Genomic DNA, 21,197 nt, shown 5'->3' with positions numbered 1-21,197 from the left:
TATATATATATATATATATATATATATATATATATATATATATATATATATATATATATATATATATATATATATATATATATATATATATATATATATATATATAATTTATTTTTTTGGCACAGTGGCTGCATGTGATGGCACAGTGGCGACAATTGATGGCACAGTGGCTGCGTGTGATGGGCACAGTGGCTGCGTGTGATGGGCACAGTGGCTGCGTGTGATGGGCACAGTGGCTGCGTGTGATGGGCACAGTGGCTGCGCGTGATGGGCACAGTGGCTGCGCGTGATGGGCACAGTGGCTGCGCGTGATGGGCACAGTGGCTGCGCGTGATGGGCACAGTGGCTGCGTGTGATGGGCACAGTGGCTGCGTGTGATGGGCACAGTGGCTGCGTGTGATGGCACAGTGGCTGCGTGTGATGGCACAGTGGCTGCGTGTGATGGCACAGTGGCTGCGTGTGATGGCACAGTGGCTGCGTGTGATGGCACAGTGTTGCATTTGATGGGCACAGTGCTGCGTATTTATTTTTTTTATATTTTTTATACATATTTTGTGGTGTTTAACACAGTGAACTCTAGTGTTTTTTGCCTACACTGCAGAGGAATCTGCGTATCCATGCACGTTTGTGGGACATTTCTGCTGTATATTGATTTATATATTTTGTATGGTATAGCAACCACTGTTCACATATGCTTTTTTAAATCAATTTTATTAATTTATTGTTGCACGTTGTTGTGTGGTATCCCACATTTCACAATCACTATTGTGTGGTTGAGCGCCCTCTACCTTATATTTTCATTATCACAATTCAGTATTGTTCTTTGAGGAGCAGCTTATTTAGTTTAATCTAGCACTTATTTGTATTTGGCGCTGAATTTCTATTTTCTCACAGTGCTGCGTGTGTTGGCACAGAGGTTGCGTGTGATGGCACAGTGACTGCGTTTGGTGGCACAGTGAGGCTGCAATTAATGTTTTTTTTTTTAGTCAGAAAAAAAAAAAAATTAGACTGCTATTTTTCATTAAAGAAATAATTTAAACTGCTAAAAAAATATTAAACTTATTAAAAAAATAATTTAAACTGCTATTTTTTATTAAAGAAATGATGGTCACCTCAGTCCAATCCCCCCCCCCCCCCCCAACCCCTAATACAATAATTTCATTACTTTATTCTTACTTTTCACACAGCACACTGTCAAGTCAGAGTGAAGGCTTCAGTAGTTTTCTAGGCAGACCAGGCGCAGGAGGCTCCTCGTGAGTCGCGACTTCTGCAAGCGCCGACACTCACAGCTCCCTGCTCGAGTCCTCCCTCTCTCACCTCTCCTCTGGCCGCCGGCGTGACGTCACGCCGCGCACGCCAGTGGAATAAACCAACTAAATCCTCCATGGGGGGGGCGAGGAAACGCACAGGAGGAAAGGGAGCCAGGACTCGGAGCGCACTCGGCAGCCAGTGAGTGGGACTCGGCGGGCAGACAGTTTGTAAAGTGTCAGTGCGCTGTCTGACACACACTGATTAAACTAGTTTAGCGGCTGATTGCGCCCCCCCTCCTGAACAAAATGGTAGCGGCTCGCAACCCGACCAGTCCACCGGGAAGTGTCCCGGTTCTCCCAATTGGCCAATTCGGGCCTGTTGCTACCCCAAGTTTAAACTCCTTAGAAGAAGTATAGTACACATTACAATTATCAGGATTACCATTTATACCATCATCACTGTCAAGTACACCAATCGCATCATTTCAGATGCATAGTATCAGCTCGACGTTCTACCTAGTACCATAATCACCCATTTGTCGAATTTAACATTACTCATAAAACAATGGTTCCAGACTTTTAAATAATTATTTGAGGTCTCCATTCAAACCTAATTCAATGTTTATTCCTCCCTCTCCGTGCCCCATTTGCCCTGTTCATTCTCCCTTATACACGTTTTTCTTTGGCCCCATTTTATTTTTATAAATTTTATTGATCTACACAGTCTCCCTATGGAATGGTAATGATTACAACTATGATCATCAATGTGTACATTATGTTTTTGTAAGGCTATATCGAGTATTCCTTTTTTATAAATTCATCTGATTTATGGAGTACCTGCCCTTATGACATTAATCCATATTTACATATTAGCAGCTACTCAATGATTTTCATCGATTCAACCAACTTTACATTTTTTTCAGTTCAAGTTTTCTATGGATCTCCAAGTACCCTTACTATTACGTGGATAGAGAGCCATGAATTTCTTTTTTTTTTTTAACAAAGTACAACAAATTACATACACGGCTCCTAACTAGATACATTTAACTTTGCTGTCATTTGTAAGGGTACCACCACTCTGTGTAGCTTGACAGCCCGGGTGGCCAGTTTATCCCAAACTAGCTGATCAGCTTCTCTCCAACACAAGCATTCTCCCTATGCCAATGGGCAGGACTGGGGTTCTGCACACTGCTCTACCAGTCCTGGTTCCCAGGCAACCAAGACTGCCTTATCCAGCACATGTTTTTGTGAGTGCAAATAATTTTGAACACTTTTTACATGCTACACTATGGGGTTTTCCCTCCCACGTCTCTACCATTTGTTTTACAGTTGTGAAGTGAGCACCCTCTCGTTTTAAAAGCAGCACCTCCATAGCTAGAGCAGCTGTAAATTGGTATCCTGGGCTACCCACATTTTTTTGCCATTTTCCTATGATTGTTTTTACCCAGGACAAGGAATGTTCCCAATGATTGTTATTTTAGTTTATCTGAAACATGGTTAAAGAGGTTGTAAACCAGAGCAGAAAAAACCTGCAAGTCAAAAAGTAATACTTCTATTCAATACCACCTTTGCTGTTGCGCCCATTCACAGATAAACCTATCATCTCGTCGTTTACCATAGTTACAGAAACATAAACAGCATACAATATCTGACAGCAAGCTCAGGGCCTTACAACCTTCAGATAAATGCCAGCTCAAGCAGTTACATAGCCTGTAACAGGGAAAGCCATGTATGCCTCCAGAACCAACACAGCTGCTACAACTGAGCTCTGAGAAACACATCAAGCACAAAGTGCATCAGGCAGGCTGTGTACACCAACATTTCCATTTTAGTCAAAGCTCATGCGAGGAAAGGACATTCTGCATGCACAGCAAAAACACACTGATCAGCTTTATTCATGCAGGATACTTTACATGAAAGGACCAATGAAAGTTCATGTTTCAATACTCTGCACAATAGAAAGCTGGAGTACTTTCACATAACTGCATTCTACAATAAATTCAATCTTTGAATACACTTTATGCAACAGAAATTTAAAAACAGTTGAAACTTTAGTCATTCACATTTGTAAGTTTCTGGAGCATTTTGAACATGAAGTACATCTTTTCAGTCTTAAAAATACTCCATGTGTACCCAATTTTTACAGCACGTGTATACCTAAATCCAGACACAAACCAATATTTCTTACAAGTCTCCCACTCTACCTAGCGGTATTGCTACAAATCAAATTTTATCCTCACCCAAGTCCATCTTCAGGCTTCATCTGACTTGAGATCTTAACTCCATGTGTGTGCTCAAGGCACACCACCAAAAAGTTCAGTTCCGTCGAAACTTTCAGGATGACTTCACTTACACAATTTTGCAGATTGGGGGGGGGGAGCTAAGATCTGAGGTTGGGACAACACACTTCAATACAGCAACAGGAAGGTTCAAAACAGCCCAAGGGTACACAGATGGAATACTTTTGTTTTACTGCAGTAGTGAGGGCTTAGTGCATAGCAGAGACAACTTCCATACATTGTAATAGGTTTCTTTATTGTCCACAGGCAGACTATCCTTGGAGTAACCATTTCAGGGAATTGCCCCAAGTTTACCGTTTCGGGGGGGCATCTTTCACATACAGCATACTATGAAGTCACGCTTGCATGCAGGGACTAGAGTGGTCTCTCATACATTTTGTGCATCAATAGAAACACAACCTTGTAGCCTTCAATGGCAAGGCACTCTTACCTGCTCTTTCCTCCTAGGAGTAAGTACTACTGTAACAAGTCTGACCATTTTCTTCAGTATACTGCTACGGTGGTCTAAAGTTTGACCTCAAGGATCTCTGCAGCTCGAGCACATCTTACAGGGTATAATTCAAACATATGTATTTTGGGATGGCTTAGCCAGCATTTAACCACAATTTAATGTTGGCAAATATTACCTGCACAACAATCTAAAAGCCATGCCTGTGGGTAGCTACATTGTCTCAATTTATACACATTGAACAAAAGTCTATATTGTCTATAGTAGATTTTGTGGTTTAAATGGGCTCACCCTCTATTGAATCCATGCAATGTACTAGTGTGCATATAACCAATACACCCGTGTACAAAATAAAGTGTTGGTGCATGAAACCAATTGATGCACAAATTCATACCTACAATACAATAAAAACAATTCCAATAAAAAACCCAAGACAAGGTCCCGATGGTATAAAATATGAGACCCCCTCTGTTTATATCGTCCCTGCATGTGAATTACACCTGGGCTCTCTGCAAGAGGCGGTTAGCAGAGAAAAAGCAGCCCCACAAAGCAGAGCTGTGGAAAAGCTTCTGTAGACCTTTTTGGTATATGCCAAAGGGGGTCATCGTTATTTCGGGAGTTTAAAGTCAGTGAGGCTGGGGCACAAATTTGTAGGGATTGAAGTGTGGGAGGTGGTGAGCACTTTATTTTGAGAAAAATATCACTTTAGTGCAATTTTCAAGCAATGGCACTTTATAAGAGGACTTGCTTGCCATTACTATGTACTTATTCCTTTTTTTGTAGATATACGAATTTGTGTATTGTTCATTAGTTTCATGCACCAGCACTTTATTTTGCAGGTATATTGATTATACAGGTACATCTCAAAATTGGAATATCAAAGAGTTCATTTCATTAATTCAATAAGTTAATCTTATTTTTATATAGCAGTGAAAAGGAAATCCAGTGCACAGATTGTTTAAAACAGGTCAGATTTAGGAGTAACCTACAGCCATATACTCCGCACCACATGAGCCTTCGTACCGTATATATATTTTGTTGGTGTTTTATCCACAGTTATTAAAGCCTTTACAGAGTTAATACACTAAGACCCGTTCACACTGAGGCACTTTTCAAGCGCATTTGTGCTAAAAATAGCATCTGAAAAACGGCTTCCCATTAATTTCAATGGGATGCTTTCGCACTGGGGCAGTGTGCTGGTGGTGCAAAGTCCTGCAAGCAGCATCTTTGGGACATGTTAGGAGAGTGTTATAAAGCACCTCGAAAACACCCGTCAATTGAAATGAATGGGAAGCGCTTCAAAAGCACTGCAAAACAACATTTCTTTTAAGGTCACGTGACATAAAAGTACACCGTTAATGCCACAAAAACATTTTATGGGCAGATGTTTATTCAGCGATTGTACTTGTACAGCGACGCCGATATGTCTCCCTACCTGTGATTTTTCATCTGCCCTTTACCGTCCCTAAATGTGTGGCTGAACCCATTATACTTGTGTTTGCCTCATACAGTGTAACATTCAATGCCACATTTTTCAAAGTTATTTTTTGGCATAGCATTTAGCCGCATTACTGAGATCACCAAAGCCTTTAAAATCAAGTCTTGCACAGTTAAATCACATGCACTCTTGGGCCACGGAATATTCCAGACTTACTCTTGAAAAAATGGGGGGGGGGGTTTGGCTAGCCAGTTAATAAAAAAAAAAAAAAAAAGGGCGATTTAGTCTATAATAGTAACAAATGAACCCTGGGAGCACCAACAAATTACTACACAGGTGTTGGTCAAATGTCAATACCCAGATTCTCATAAAAGGTTAGGCTAAAAACTATTTAAAAAAACATAAAAGTAACATCTTGATTGTGAAGGGTAAGTGGTGGTTGAAATGCTTCAGCATGGCAAGGATCCTTTTTTGGTTCCTCGGAAACAAAGGAGAAATTTGAGCCAGCAAAGGCAAATGAAAAGCATTTTATTTTTTTGGTACTGGCTATTAAAAGAATCTGATTGAAAATCATGTTGGATTAGATGCCCATTTTTAAGCCTACACATGTTTAAGTTTGTTACTAGGTTCAAAACAGGCAAATTGTGCACCATACCGCACAAGAAATTGAATATCCAAGTGTTTTTAGCAAGTACATCATGGGTGGGAAAGAGCCAAAGAATAGCAAGTGTACAGATTTCCAATCCAGCATAATGCAGCCTTACAACAGTTCAGCTTGGAATAGGTAAAGTGAAGGGTATTCAACCAAAGCCAATTATAATTATAGCTGGGTATGCATCTAGAAGCCAAACGGCAGTCCAGAGCTATTAAATAGCAATTAGCATTGCTATGTTACTGGATGCTGAAGTGGATGCACTTGGAAAATAAACAAGGAGTGTGAAAGGTCTGTACCATCTACCTACTCTTGCCACTGGCCATCTGTCTAAAATTCATGACAGAACACAATAAATGGGTAAGATTACACATGAATGATCATATAGACAACAGGCTAAAAAGTACCATCACAAAACTAATGACACAGCTAAACATAAGCAACAGAAGCTGCAGTGAAAGTGTTAATAGACCAAGTGACACTAGTTTCTTTTAAATGTAATATTGTCTGCAATTAGTTGATTGAAAACTTGCACCTGTCATAATGTGATGGAAGCACATTAGATAAAATAAACTTGTCAGAGCACAACCACAAATTTACAAATAAGGATATCCCATTACATGTTTTACCTTTAATTAGAATCACTTAATGCAATGGTCATCAACCCTGTCCTCAGGGCCCACTAACAGGCCAGGTTTTATGTATTACCTTGGGGAGATGCAGACTAGAATACTGCAATTTCTGAGCAGAAAATGATATAACCTGTGATGTCAGGGCTGATCAGCTATGAGTAAGCACTGATTGTAGTGCAAAACGTCAGCTGTATGCCCCTGTCTTTGCTGTGATGTGTGGTGTTTGAAAACTTAATAAAAGGCAACCGAGAAGGTTTTTCCAGAGTGCGGCTGTCCAAACATTTTTCTACTATCGCTTTGTGCATTGCCAGCACCTGGGTTTCTCTGAGAGGATACGGATTCATCCATATACCCTATTGGAGCGGTGACTATCTTCTCGCTGATCCGCCCTATAGGCTGACTATGCAAGCTGATTAGAACCCCGCAAAGCTGCGAAGGTCCACCCAAATTACTAGAGGCCCCGCCTGGTGAGAAGTCCTTTTTTTTGTTCTTTTTAAAGCAAAAACTGTGCTGTTTTGTTTTTTTGGTTCAATATACTTCAACAGAGAAACTACAGAAAAGCATGTAATGCATTGAGGCAATTTGCGTTTTTTTAATCTGCCCAACAACAAATTGGCCCTAAAAAATGCAAATCGCCGCAAAAAAAATTTCTAAGGTTATTAACCGATTAATCGAAACAATAATCGGCCAACTAATCGATTATGAAAAAAATCGTTAGTTGCAGCCCTAATTGTGACATGTCACTGTCAGCAGTGAGATACTTGAGGCGGAATATATAGTCAAAACTACAACACTGGTAGCAAAATAGGCCTGACAAGCTCCACAATTATTCTGCCACAACTTTATAAAATGGTTGGAGGTTATATTTGTTTCAGCAAATAAAAGCAGGTTACATGTATGGCCAACGGTGGGGAATATTAGATGTGCTATAGCGAATATATATATATATATATATATATATATATATATATATATATATATATATATATATATATATATATATATATATATATATATATATATATATATATATATATATATATATATATATATATATTAGGGCTGTTGCTGATCAAAATTTTTGTGTTCGATTAATCGTTTTTTTTTTTTTAATCAATTATAACGCACATACAGATTCAACTACTTTTAGCTGATCTCCTCCTTGCAGGCCGATTCCCAGTGCAGCTACCAACCACTGGAAAAATGGATAGCAGGAAACAAAAAACAGACAAAGGCAGCGCTCGATGGGAATAGCATTAAAACTTGTATAGTCTTCAAGGAGCAAACAAAATAAATATTTCACTAGAGATAAAATTGATGGAGCTACATTAAAGGGTCACTAAAGGAAATATTTTTTTTAGCTAATAGCTTCCTTTACCTTACTGCAGTACTGGTTTCATGTCCTCATTGTTTGTTTTTGCTTTGAAGTAGCTGTAATTCTGCTCTGATCTCCACACTTCCTGGTTGTCTTTTTCCTTATAATCATCGTACTGGGAGCTTTTCACTGTAGGTCTAAGCTGTCATTACTGTGTGTCTAAAACTTAACAGAACCAATCAGATTCATTTTAAAAACAAAACACTGCCCTGGATTTGTTTGTTTTTGTTCTGCGAGTCTTCCAGACTCGCCTCTCACCCGGAACTTCATGTATGTACCTTTAAAACCAAAAGTGAAACTGGAGGCACATTATATGATTGAATTTAATCTATTTTTAATCATTTTTAAAAGGAATCAGTTAACTTTTATGTCTCTATACCCTGTAAACAGTCATTTCAGCAAAAAAAAAAATGTTTTTTTTAGTGACCCTTGAACTATAAAAATGGTGCGAGTAATACCAAACGGTAGCAAAAGCAGTCATAAAAACATGTAGCCAAGTATGATACTGGTATAAAATGTGTACAACGATGCCACTGCTGAATCCAGATGAGGAGAAGTTATCAGTCCATCGGCATGTAGATGTCCCGTAAAGGGAACTATCACAACTCCCAGTGAATGGTTGTAGAATCACAGGTTGATAGAGGGAAGTGTAACAGCCCTTGTGTGTGGCAGATAGTAAGGTCCCGCCGACATGCAGATATGAAGGCACAGCAAAGGAGCCCTTCAAATGGACACGGAAAGCCCCGCCCGTGTCATCACCGGATCTCCGATGGAACTCCCTGAAGGCCCAAAAGCCGGCGGAGAGCTGAATACCAATCAAAATCATTTTGATCGATCAAAAAAATTATATACATATACACACACACACACACACACACACACACACACACACACACACATACTAAAACTGGAGTGGAAAATCTGGTGCAGCTCTGCATAGAAACCAATTTTCAGCTCTCAGCCCTGTCGCACTTTGAATGACAATTGCATGCCCATGCAACTCTGCACCCTCTACAATGAAATTGTGATCATTTTATTACAATAGGGCTTTCTTTTGGTGGTATTTGATCACCACTGTGGTTTTTATTTTTTTTAAACAAATTAAAAATTCAGATTTTTTTGTTATAAAATGTTTTCATTTTCACCGATGGGCACTGATGAGGCTGGACTAACTGGCACTGATGGGCACCAATAGGCAGCACTGAAAGTCATTAGTGATGGGCGCCGATTGGCATTTTCATGGGTACTCACTGGCATCCGATGGGCGCTTAGCAAAAGTTGTTGGGAACCACTGATGGGGCGAGTTGATTATCAATGCGCTGGTATTCAATGTCTTTATATTAAAAACTCGTTTGACTTATCCAGATGTGCTGCACTATGCTATGCATAATGTTTCAATTTTGGAGTTATCATATTATACCATGGAAGGTCCAACCAATGGGCAAACAACTTAATTCTTACTGGCACATGCACACATTTTGTAAAAACGCAAAAAGACACCATCTCATTAGTATGCGAGTGTGTGCTAAAAGGAGTAATTCAACCCTTACCTGAGATCCTTCACCTTCCAGCCTTGGAGGTCTAATACTAGCAAGATGAATGGTCTTGTAATCACCAGAGTTCAGCTTCACCACCATTGCATCAGCATTCAACACCTGTACAACCTGTAACAAAACAAAAAAAGTCAGTTATACGCCTACACATTCAGAATTTCTTTATATTTTTTATAATAGCATAATTAAGATTTTAAAGAACAAACAGGATCATTTTCAACGTGACTAATCCCTGTTGGATGTTTACCCACTATTGCATCTTGCAGGTGTAATGCAGGTGTAATGCACTTTCTGAAAGTGCACCAAAACGCATGCATTCAGGAGTTGCATGCTTTCGCCTCTCACTCCAGTGTGAAAGCCAAGTGCGTTCATCGTGGAACGGTGTGCTGGCAGGACACTAAGAAAGCCCTGCAAGCAGCATCTTTGGGGCGCTGTAGGAGCGATGTGTATACTTCTAAAGCTCCCCTGCCCATTGAGGCGCTGTAGGAGCGATGTGTATACTTCTAAAGCTCCCCTGCCCATTCAAATCAATGGGCAATGGTGCTTTTAACCCTTTTCAGTTTATTAGCAGGTGTTATAAGCACCCCACTAGCGGCTAAAAAGTGCACCAAAAACTAAGGTTAAGCGCCGCTAAAAATAGCAGCGCTTCACAGTCGACCCCTGCCTGCCCCAGTGTGAAAGTGCTTTTATAATCAACTCGTATACCCATTGAAAAAGCAATTATGCCCAGTGTATGCGTGTACTTGGTATCACTCTGGGACAATAAACTGCACTACAGCATTGGCTTGTGTGGCTCTTTCGCCTCTTGAATGGTGGGTCAGCAAGCCCATATCGTGATAAACTGGTTGCCAATCCTGGGCATGCACTTTTCTGGTTTGAGGTCACAGGCCACATCTGAGTGGCCAGGGGAAACAATTAGCACCCCTGGAGTGGCAGCTTGTTCACACCAGCAGCATGCACCCAGGCACTGGTATGCCATGTGAGGACAGCAGTGTTAACAGAACAGCACACTTTGTTAAACCTTTGACGTTTAGTTCAGTTCTATTGGCAACAGTGCCATGCAATGCTGTATATTGTGTTGCATCACGCTAAATACAACACTGTGTGAACTGCCATTATAGGGAACAGAGCTTTTTGCTTTCTCCATTACATTAGGCAAGTCTGCCAGGGCACAACCCAATGCATCTGCAAACAGGCTCTAGGGAAATGGTTAAAACCATTGTCATTTTTGTTGCCGTGTCCCATTGGGGAGGTTTCCATTTACTTATTGTCCTGTAGACTCAAATTTTTGCACACATTCATACAACACAAAACATTTTAGAAGAGCTTCTGATGCCATTCGTTAATAGCACCCCAAACATGGCAAGCAGACGCGCGGTTTTCCTAATGTCAAAACGTACAGTTAAAAACTATGCAGCGCTAAACAGACTACATGAGCCACTTTTAATGCGTCTGTCACAGGTAGAGCAGCCCATTGAAATGGGCTGTTCTACACCTGTATTGCGTGTCATAGTGAGAATAGAGCTTAGAGGAATACACTACAGTACATATATTCCCATTAATATTTAAAAATCAAGCATTCAGTTTTTCTTCAGACTGTGATGCTCTGAGGGGATGTAACCTTTTTACTTAAAAGGATAGCTTAACCTCTTGACCACCGCCCCATGTCAAAAAGACGTCCTCTTTTTAAAGTTGAATATCTCGATAACGGCAGCAGCTGCTGCCACAACCGAGATATTCATCTTTTCAGGGGGCGGTGGTGTACACGATAACGGCCGTCTCCGCGGCGGATTCGCCGCGAGATCGCCGTTATCGGTGGCGGGAGAGGGGGCCCCCCCCTCCCGCCGCTCTCCCGCGCCCTTCGCCGCTTACCGGAGCCGTCGGTAGCGGCGGAGGGGATCGGATGTGTCCGGCAGCTGAGCGGGGACGGGACTGAAGGAGAAATCTCCTTCACCCGTCCTCATAGCTCTGCTGGGCGGAAGTGACGTCAAAACGTCAGTCCCGCCCAGCCTCTTAAAGAAACATTTTTTTTTTTTGTCATTTGAAAAAATGACAATTTTTTTTTTTTTTTTTTTTTTTTACATTTAAGTCTAATTATGAGATCTGAGGTCTTTTTGACCCCAGATCTCATATTTAAGAGGACCTGTCATGCTTTTTTCTATTACAAGGGATGTTTACATTCCTTGTAATAGGAATAAAAGTGATCAATTTTTTTTTTTTTTTCAGTGTAAAAAATTATAAAACTAAATAAAAATAAATAAGAAAACCAAAAAAATTTTTTTTAAAGCGCCCCGTCCCGACGAGCTCGCGCGCAGAAGCAAACGCATACGCGAGTAGCGCCCGCATATGAAAACTGTATTCAAACCACACAAATGAGGTATCGCCGCGATCGTTAGAGTGAGAGCAATAATTCTAGCCCTAGACCTACTCTGCAACTCAAAAAATGCAACCTGTAGAATTTTTTAAACGTCGCCTATCGAGATTTTTAAGGGTAAAAGTTTGACGCCATGCCACGAGCGGGCGCAATTTTTAAGCGTGACATGTTGGGTATCATTTTACTCGGCGTAACATTATCTTTCACAATATATAAAAAAATTGGGCAAAATGTATTGTTGTCTTATTTTTTAATTCAAAAAAGTGATTTTTATCCAAAAAAAGTGCGCTTGTAAGACCGCTGCGCAAATATGGTGTGACAAAAAGTATTGCAATGACTGCCATTTTATTCCCTAGGATGTCTGCTAAAAAAAAATATATAATGTTTGGGGGTTCTGATTAATTTTCTAGCAAAAAAATTGTGATTTTCACATGAAGGAGAGAAGTGCCAGAATTCACCTGGTGGGCAAGTGGTTAAGTCCACTACCTATAAAGGTAGGAGGCACATGTAAATAATTGTGCAGATCTGACCAAAGCAGAATAATGCCCTTTGCCATCGGTGCAGGCCATTTACATACCTCCCAACACCTAGCCAAAAAATTCCCAGCCATGCTGTCCCCGGCCTGCCTTCTTGCTAGAAAGATAAGACACTCCCAGCAATAACTGCTTACCCATCATCACAGGCGTGAACTTTCTCCAATTCATGCGTTACGATGCGTTTACATGCAAAAATGTTGCAGATTCTACTTTTGTTGACTATACTAGGACTGACTGCACAGGTGTTAAGTAGGGCCATTGTAAAACATAGAAAACATTGTGCATTAATTTTTAATGCAGATTAAAGGATCTGTTCACCTCTCTCAAAAGGTTTACACCCGTATCCATTATAAAAGGGGATCCCTCTCTCGTGGAACCACTATATTCTCCTAGCTGGTATAAAACCGTAATTACTGCTAGTGGCTCCAACAGCCACTAGCACAGCCACTAGGAATAATCGCATGCAAAATCTGTCAGGCTCAACTTGGGTAACATTCAGTACATTCAGCCTACCCATACATGATTCAAACAGTCTATGGCTGGCTTTAATCTCATCACAAGACTCTAGGATCCAGTTTGTTTCTAATCGCTTGAAAACACCTGCTGCATGCTTGCATTAAAGGGTTGGCAGGCTGCCATGGTTCTATAGCCATAGGAAAGAACAATAGGTTTTTGGGATTAGCATGGTGATTACATTGTCTAAAATGTAAAAAAAAAAATTAACCAATTTAAAGGGGTAGTAAACCCACAAATATGAAAACTGCGTGTCAGTGAATTTTGTAACAGAAGAGACCGTAGGGGTCACTTCTGTCATAAATGTCCCCATGCCAGTGTCTGTGGCAGGGGGAACATTTTACTTTTCTGAAGTGACTTTACTAATGCTTTAAAAACTGTGCACCAAGGATAACTTCCATAAACAGTATGTGACAGCACACAGCGCTGTACTACTTGCTCGATATATATTACACAGCTGAAGCGCCGTATTGTTATTTGTGACGCTAGACATCGCTAAATAGCATTAGCAGCAGTTAGTGTCAGTCCCAGATGGGTTCAGGGTACCATTTTAACCCCTGATCACACCCAGTTAACCCTTTCACTGCCTGCCATTAGTACAGTGTACAGATCTTTTTTCTGATCGCTGTATTAGTGTCACAGTGATGCCAGTTAGCGTCAGGTTCAGTTAGCGTCAGCACCAATCCTAGACAGCGTCATATTTTAGCCCTTTGATTGCCAGCAACACTATACACCACAATCACTAGTATAGTGTTCTGAACGGATCAATATCTTTGATCAGATCTATACTAGTAGCGTCCAATAGAATGGTGTTCCCAAAAACGTGGCGTTGGAAGGATCAGGCCCGATACCTGCCAGCACCTGCGTTAAGCCCCACCCCACCCAAACAAGTGCAGTATCAGAAGATCACTGTTACTTCGGATATACAGCACACAAAACTGCAGCTTTAGCAGAGTCAGGGCTGATCTCTGCTAGCGCTAGCAGTTAGAACCGCTACAAAAAAAATGCTTTAACAGTCTGACAGCCAGGTGCTTTACTAATGGAGGCCTACAGCATACTGACCATGACAGAGTGATGGGGAGTCCTCACGGTCAAATTCGTGCTCAGTATTCAAACCTGTTGTGAGCAGCAGCACCCTGACAGATGGACAAGGAGTAGAGGTCCCTGCTAAGGTCAGGTGTACCTGAACCCGTCCTCTGTTACTGAGGTGCTACAATCACATGATTGTCGTATGCAGCATAGTGCCGGTACTAGTGACGCTCTACCTTCTGGTAAACTGGTGAGCACCAGCATCCTAGTACATACTGGTTATAGATAAACCAGCACTGTAGTTACAATTGGTAACGTGTCGCGTCCCATAAGTGCAGTTCAAGCTGGACCAGTGGTGAGCACAAATAATGTCCCGCAGCCACCAAGAATTCAAACGCAGGCCCATAGAGCCCATAGTGCCCTTCCTGATTCACTTCCAAACCCTGATTGGCAGTCAACAGATTCTGCAGAACCCGTACTACCCTCATTCACTGGCCAACCTGGAATTCAGGTGGAAACAGCAGATTTAATGTCCCATTTTTTTGTTAACCGTTTTTCACAGATGATCTATTGTGGACCAAAGCACTCTATATGCTTTTCAATTTATCGGCGCAAATCCAGATTTTACCCTTGCCAGACAATTTGCATGAAACCCGATCAATGTTCTCGAATTTAAAGACATTTCTGGGCCTATCCTGCATCCAGTCATATTGACAGGACAACAGGCTATACATGTTTCCTAGTTGACAAGGAAAATACCAGGGTGGAGACCCACCTGACTGCCCAGACTACATAGGGAGCAGCGGCAAGATTGTTTGGGACTTGGTGTAACCCTTGTTTAGAAAGGGGTACCATTTATATGTGGACAAATTTTATACAAGCGTGCCACTTTTTAGACATCTTTCAATTTGCAAATGTAGCACCATGCAAATGAATCACTGGGGCATCCCACAATGGCTTGTAAATGCCACACTTAGACATGGGTAGAGCCTGCTTGAGGTGCAATAAATTGCTTGCATTAAGGTGAAAGGACAAACGGAACGTTTTCGTTCTGTCTTCCATTCACGCAGATACAGCAGTCCAAATTACAATCGTGACTGGTGTTGAGAAACCCGTGTCCACGACTAAAACTTTTAAAATGGAAGCGTGGACTTAAACGATTAGATAATGGGGCCGTGCTTAGTTGCCCGTAAGGCCAGATGTTGGTACAAGAAAGTATTTATTCCAATTGGCTCTGTTCAACGCTTATGTACCATACAAAGCATCAGGAAGTAGTGGACCCTTCCTAAAATTCCAGGAAAAGATCACAGCCCTTTTGTATCCAGAAGGTGCTATGGCCCAATTTCCCAATACAGATGCAGTGAGCCGGCGGCATTAGGCATTTTCCAGATATCCCCCTTGGTACCACTACCCAAAGAGCACCCCAAAAAAGATGCAGTTTCTGTAGCAAGTGCAGATTTTAGGCGTGACCCCCACTATTTGTCCCTCCTGTCCTGGCAAACCTGGTCTCTGCATTGACGGTTTCCATAGCTACCACACATTAGTGGACCATTAGTATAGGGTACAGCACTGCACAGTCTAGGTCACATTGGGTCTCAAAAGATGTTAGATGGCTATCGCATGTTGCCGAATTTTGAGTGGTTATACCGGAATGATGCCTGCAGGTTTAGGCATCATCTTGGCATTTTTTTTTCAGCCAACGGTCGGCTTTCATGTAAATGCAATCCTAGTGGCCAATACAAGCAGTGGGAGGGGACGTTTCCCCCCCCTTTGCCACCTTCCATGGTTTTCTCTGGCTTTTTCTCCCCCGGGGAACCGCAGAATGAAGCTGGTGGTTCTACCCATGGCTCAGTATCTAGCCAGCTCAGTACATCAACATGAGAGCCAACTCACTGACTATACAGACACTAATTGCAATATAGAAAGCCACAGATGTGGGAAAGTAACATTTAATTACCATTTTAACGTGTGTCCTTGAGCTTCTATACCAAGGCCAAACATTCCAGGGTACGTAAACTTAATCAGGGCCAGTTGGGCTGATTTCAGGTAATGATTTATAAAAGGAGCTTTGTATGATCACTATCCATGAATAAAAGGCATTTTGGCATGGTCAGTCATTTTCAATGTCCATGCCAAAATTACATGATTTTTGTTAGCGTATGCAAACTTTTGAGCACAACTGTAGGAGTGATCTCCTCTGGCAGTCTTCAGTCCAATTTCATTGTCTTACGTGCTCAGACTGCCCATCTCCATAGCTACATCGGCAGTCTGGCCATTTATTGATCTACAGCATCTACAGAGTGTCCAATCTGCAGCCCAACAATCAAACTTAAAAATACTTTGTAGTGGGGGGGGGGGGGGGGGGGGTTGTAAAAATGTGTTAGCACTTGGCAAACACATGCAGCCAAAGACAATTGACAGTGTCCTTTTATAAAAGTTAACTTCCCACTCATCACAATCACACCTTCTAAACGTCATTGGCAAAACAAAATTGCCATGAGCTACTTTTCTGCATTTGTCACACAGAGCAATTGAAGTCAACGGCTGCTTCAAGTGTGTCTCAAACAATGGGCCAGGACAGATACAGATTGGGATGATCTGGTTGAAATGGTGATATGAGTGGAGCTAGATGGGAATGGAAATAGTGATGATATCAATGCAGATTGTGATAGGAATTGATAGATGGGATTAGGGGCTCCTCTACTGAACACTCAATATTGTTTTAATCAAAAAAATGTAAATAAAAAAAATAAACACTGATGGGAACTCAAAATGTTGAAGATGTGCATAGTTTTCCTTTCTAATTGTATAAAGGGTAGTGGGCATAGGACAGAACATATATCTGTCCAAGTCTTACAACATTTATTTTTCTAACGCCTCACTCACACATTTCACTTATTCTCCATTTTTCACTGCATGGGAGGCAGTCATGCAGGAACATTGCTACAGCCTCATGGGCTAGAATTTCAGAAACCGGCCTTGCTGCACAGCCACTGGCTGCCTTTCAGCAAAGCAGCAGTGCTGAGGCTGAGCACTATGAAGTGAGGTTCAGCCATTACTTTGACAGGCCGTCACTAAAACTGGCCTACTGAGCCATAGGCCCACCAGGAAACTCCTGGTAGTCCTGATGGGCAGTACCATACCTTCTAGTGGCTATACACACTGGAACACATTCTGAAAAAAAATCATGTGGGTGGTAGCAAATTTTATCGATTGATCGACTTGGGCACATTTAACCTGCCCATAAACGGATCGAATCTACTGTGCAGAGAGTTACATGACTACACAATTATGGAACAGCAGTGGGACAAAATCCCTCAGAGATGTGTTCAGTGGTGGCCAACTACAAGAAACATCTGACCTCCAAATTGCCAACAAGGGTTTTGCCACCAAGGTCATATTTTACTCATTAAAAATAAAATTTATAACTTTTATATGAGTTTTTCTGGTATTCTGTCTCCCTATTAAAATAAACTGACCATTAAAATTATAGACTATCATTTATTTTTCAGTGGGCAAACATACAAAATCAGCAGGGGATTAAATAGTTTTTCCTTCTCGCTGTATGTTTTGATAATAGGGCTTGGTTTACTGGTCTGATTTTTATTGGTATTGGCACAGATGTGCCAAAAAGGCAAGCATCTAGAGTTTGCGTTGCTTCAGCATTTGAGACAAGTGCCAAAATTCACAGGCAAACTTGTAGGTGCACGGGATAAAAAAAATTCAGTCTGAGGTTGAAGCTATGGCCTAAGAAAGCATTTACAATAAAGGAAAAAGAGGCCATTAAGGTACAGCCTTGAAGACCGTCAATGTTTAAGTGAAATTATTTCCAGGGGCATATTAAGAGGTTTGCGGATAAAAAGTAGCAGGGATGGTGTAGCATTTCTACAGACAGACCCTACACAGTTGATAAATCAGAGAGGATTGTACAAACTGATTTGTGTGTGGTCAGTTTTAGAATATCTTGAACTCTAAGAAACGGCTGTCTGCAATGCTTTAAGCTCAAAAGCCGTGTCAAACGTAGAGCCTTATCCCACTTTTTAAAACAATCCCTAAAGGGACCTTATATAAACCCTTTGTAGACAATTATATTACCTGCCATCACTACAAGATAAAGCAAAACTGCAGTTAGTGTTTCAGATGAATCGTGCTTACTACAATATACAGTAAGCATTTTACAGTGCATCCACCCCCACATTAACCACACTACTTTGAGTAGTTTCTACTTTCTAAGAAAGCAGTTCTGACATTTCCTCCAAATTGCAGTTTAAGTTGAAAATGTCCTTAACTATACACAAGTTGGTGCATTGCATGCAAAAAGGTGAATTGTGGTTAAACACTGCCACCTAGTGGCTATAGCCAAGTCTAAGGTAGTCGGTTTTATAAAGCTTGACAACTCATTTGTTACAAATATCTGATGTAAAATCTACACTATTTACTATGCACTGGGCATCCAACAGTTTTAAAAATTTAAATTGTTACCATGGCACAAGCTTTGGTGCTTTCGTTAAGCAAAGGAACATTACAAGGAGAAGTAACAGCAACCAGTCAGGAGTTTCATTGCCCTGGTCACACCAGACAACTGAAATGCATCAAGTCTTTGTGACATTACTTCCATGTTAAATTTTAATTGCACATTTCAATTAGAAGGCCAATTTCAAGCCTGCACAAGGGTAGTAAATTGTACTTGCTCATCCAGACTCCGACATTTCACATATTACTGCACATATATATATATATTAGTCTAAACCAAGTTTTGCCTATCGATACCCTACACCTACCCAGAATTAAAAACGCTCCCTTCTATTGCCATTTCTGACTAGCCAGTCACGTGATCTCCCATGACAGCCCGCATCAGCTGCAGAAGAGGGCTGGGTCACAGCTGACAACTACTTGGGAGCTGTGATATCACCCATAGGCATACTATGGTCCATCCATTGTCTATGCTCCTCCTCTACTCTGGAGCCATGACTGGTGACACAAGGGAAGCTAGATTACATTACCTGAAAGAGTATACAGTCCTTAACCACGTCCCTACCGCAGTACATCATATGACATCCTTGACTTTCAGGGGGGATATCTGAATGATGCTTGCACCTACAGGCATCATTCGGATATTTTTTGCCAGCGATTCTGTACACACCAAGAACAATTAAAGCGGCAGTTACACCGATTGATCGTTCTTATAAGCGATAGAAGGGGACACCCACCCCCCCCCCCCCCCCCTCCCGCTGTCACCCGTTGCTTATCTGGGCTCTCCCGTGCCATTGGGGACCCGGAGAAAGAATCGGCTGCCACCGGATGACCATGAAGATTTCCGGTGATCTCTATGACTGCCAGAGGCCAGGGCGCAACCATCTGCGAGAAGAACGAGGGGTTGGTTTTGGTGCCAGCCTGCAATTCTATGGGTCATTAACACAATCAATTGTTTTTATTAGGCATTTATGGTCATATTGTACTCAATATTTTTACATATATACTTCTATTGATAGCCGTTTTTTCTGATAAAGTCCCAATTGCCCCCTCGTTGTCCCTATCCTTTATATTTGTCACTAGATAGGGATGGCCGTACATGACTCCCACTTTACTTGGTGGCCTCTGTACAGTAATAGGAAGTCCTGTCTCCTGGGCTGCCATTGGACCACTGTTCTGTCTATCATAGGAGATTCTCACTGTATGTAATCTGTTGGCGCTTGTCCCACCCCCGCTGTCACCACCAAGGCTGCAGATGGGCAGGAGGCTGCTGCACTGATGGCAATGGGGAGGCTGCTGCACATGGGGCACTGACCCTTATTTTGCTTCAAAGTTCCTTATTTAAAATTAATTTCCTGAAACTTCCCTCTTAAAAAGAAGGTGCGTGTTATGTCAAAAAAACTGTACAATTTATAGATGTATCGCAATACTCTGAGGTTGGTACTTCTATTTTAATGTATTTATAACATTGTACAAGATTGTGCTTGTTTTTACGTATCCTTGTTCACTATGTAGGAGTTATAATCTGATTGTAGGTTACCAGAGTTTCATCTCCGGTTTATACTTTAGACTATACTTTCCTAGACTGCAATAATGTCAAACACGCATGCAAAACCCAGCTTTAGGAGCATTTTTTTCAGCTGCATTTTCCTCCCCTAGAGTAAAAACATCCTGTGTCCATGAGACCTTAGGCCGCATTCACATTAGAGTTTTGTTTTCAGGCGATTTTTACCACTATTTTGCAGGTCGAAAGGTCACCAATGTAAAAAGCAGAAAAATGCCTGTAATCTGCCCAAAAAGAAGCTCATGTACTTTTTTGAGCTTCAGGCTTTTTGCTTCAGGCTACAAAATGCTCATGTGAATAAGGGCCATTTAAATTAATGGGACTTTGCTTGTTGGGAATTTTCAGGTGTTTTTTCCTGCCGTTTTACCAGCTGAACGCGCTCAGGTGCGAATGTAGACTAAATGCTGAATTTTGGGTAGGCAGTTTTAATACCCAAATTTGACATGGGATCATCCTCTTAGCAGTCCTTGTACAGCTGAGCTCAGGGAAGGAGTATTCAGTACAAGGAGCCATTCAGATGTGTTAATGCAAGGAGCATGCGGTAAGAGTAATGTGACAAGAGCACAGTATGGCTTTCCCTTTCACTGCCCAGAGTGAGGGTGGGGAGGAGAGCTGTAAGTGCACAGAAAGATCAGATCCCCTCACCTTCCAGACAGGACGGCAGCCTGATGACATTCTATAGGACATGACATGTTGGGTGGAGACTTGACAGCACTGTGGAGATGCCGATTTTCCATGCTACCATAAAGTGTGATGGCAATTTTTAGATGTCCTATTTGGATATTTGTGAAAATCTGATTTTATGGAGGAAAATCAACTTACCTGGTCGGAGAGTGTATAAGAGCATACTGTGGTGGGGGTTAAAGTCTTGAGGTTATGGCAAATATGATGCAATATCTCACGCCTAAGCCCATTTAGACCTGTTCTCATATGAGGCTTAACTAGCTGAGTGGAGGTTGCATTTATAGTCTGATGTTCAGAGGTACATAGACGTTTCATGAAAAACTGCATTAATAAAATTGTGTACCAGTCTGTGTAAAACTTAAAGTGATAGTATAGG

At 41.4% G+C, this 21,197-nt stretch overlaps 1 protein-coding gene across 1 annotated transcript in view; it reads right to left on the bottom strand.

Annotated features, from left to right (window-relative positions):
- SND1 (staphylococcal nuclease and tudor domain containing 1) overlaps window positions 1–21,197 on the bottom strand; it is a 701,900-nt gene that overhangs the window by 622,028 nt on the left and 58,675 nt on the right. Inside the window, exon 10 of the mRNA XM_040343211.1 lies at window positions 9,646–9,759. Within this exon, the coding sequence (XP_040199145.1) occupies window positions 9,646–9,759 (114 nt within the window). The remainder of the gene's footprint in view (window positions 1–9,645; window positions 9,760–21,197) is intronic.

This window comes from Rana temporaria, chromosome 3 (genome assembly GCF_905171775.1).
Source record: "Rana temporaria chromosome 3, aRanTem1.1, whole genome shotgun sequence".
NCBI classification, from domain to species: Eukaryota; Metazoa; Chordata; class Amphibia; order Anura; family Ranidae; genus Rana; species Rana temporaria.
The sequence above is the reverse complement of the archived record's forward strand: the minus strand, read 5'-3'. Positions and strand labels throughout refer to the sequence as shown.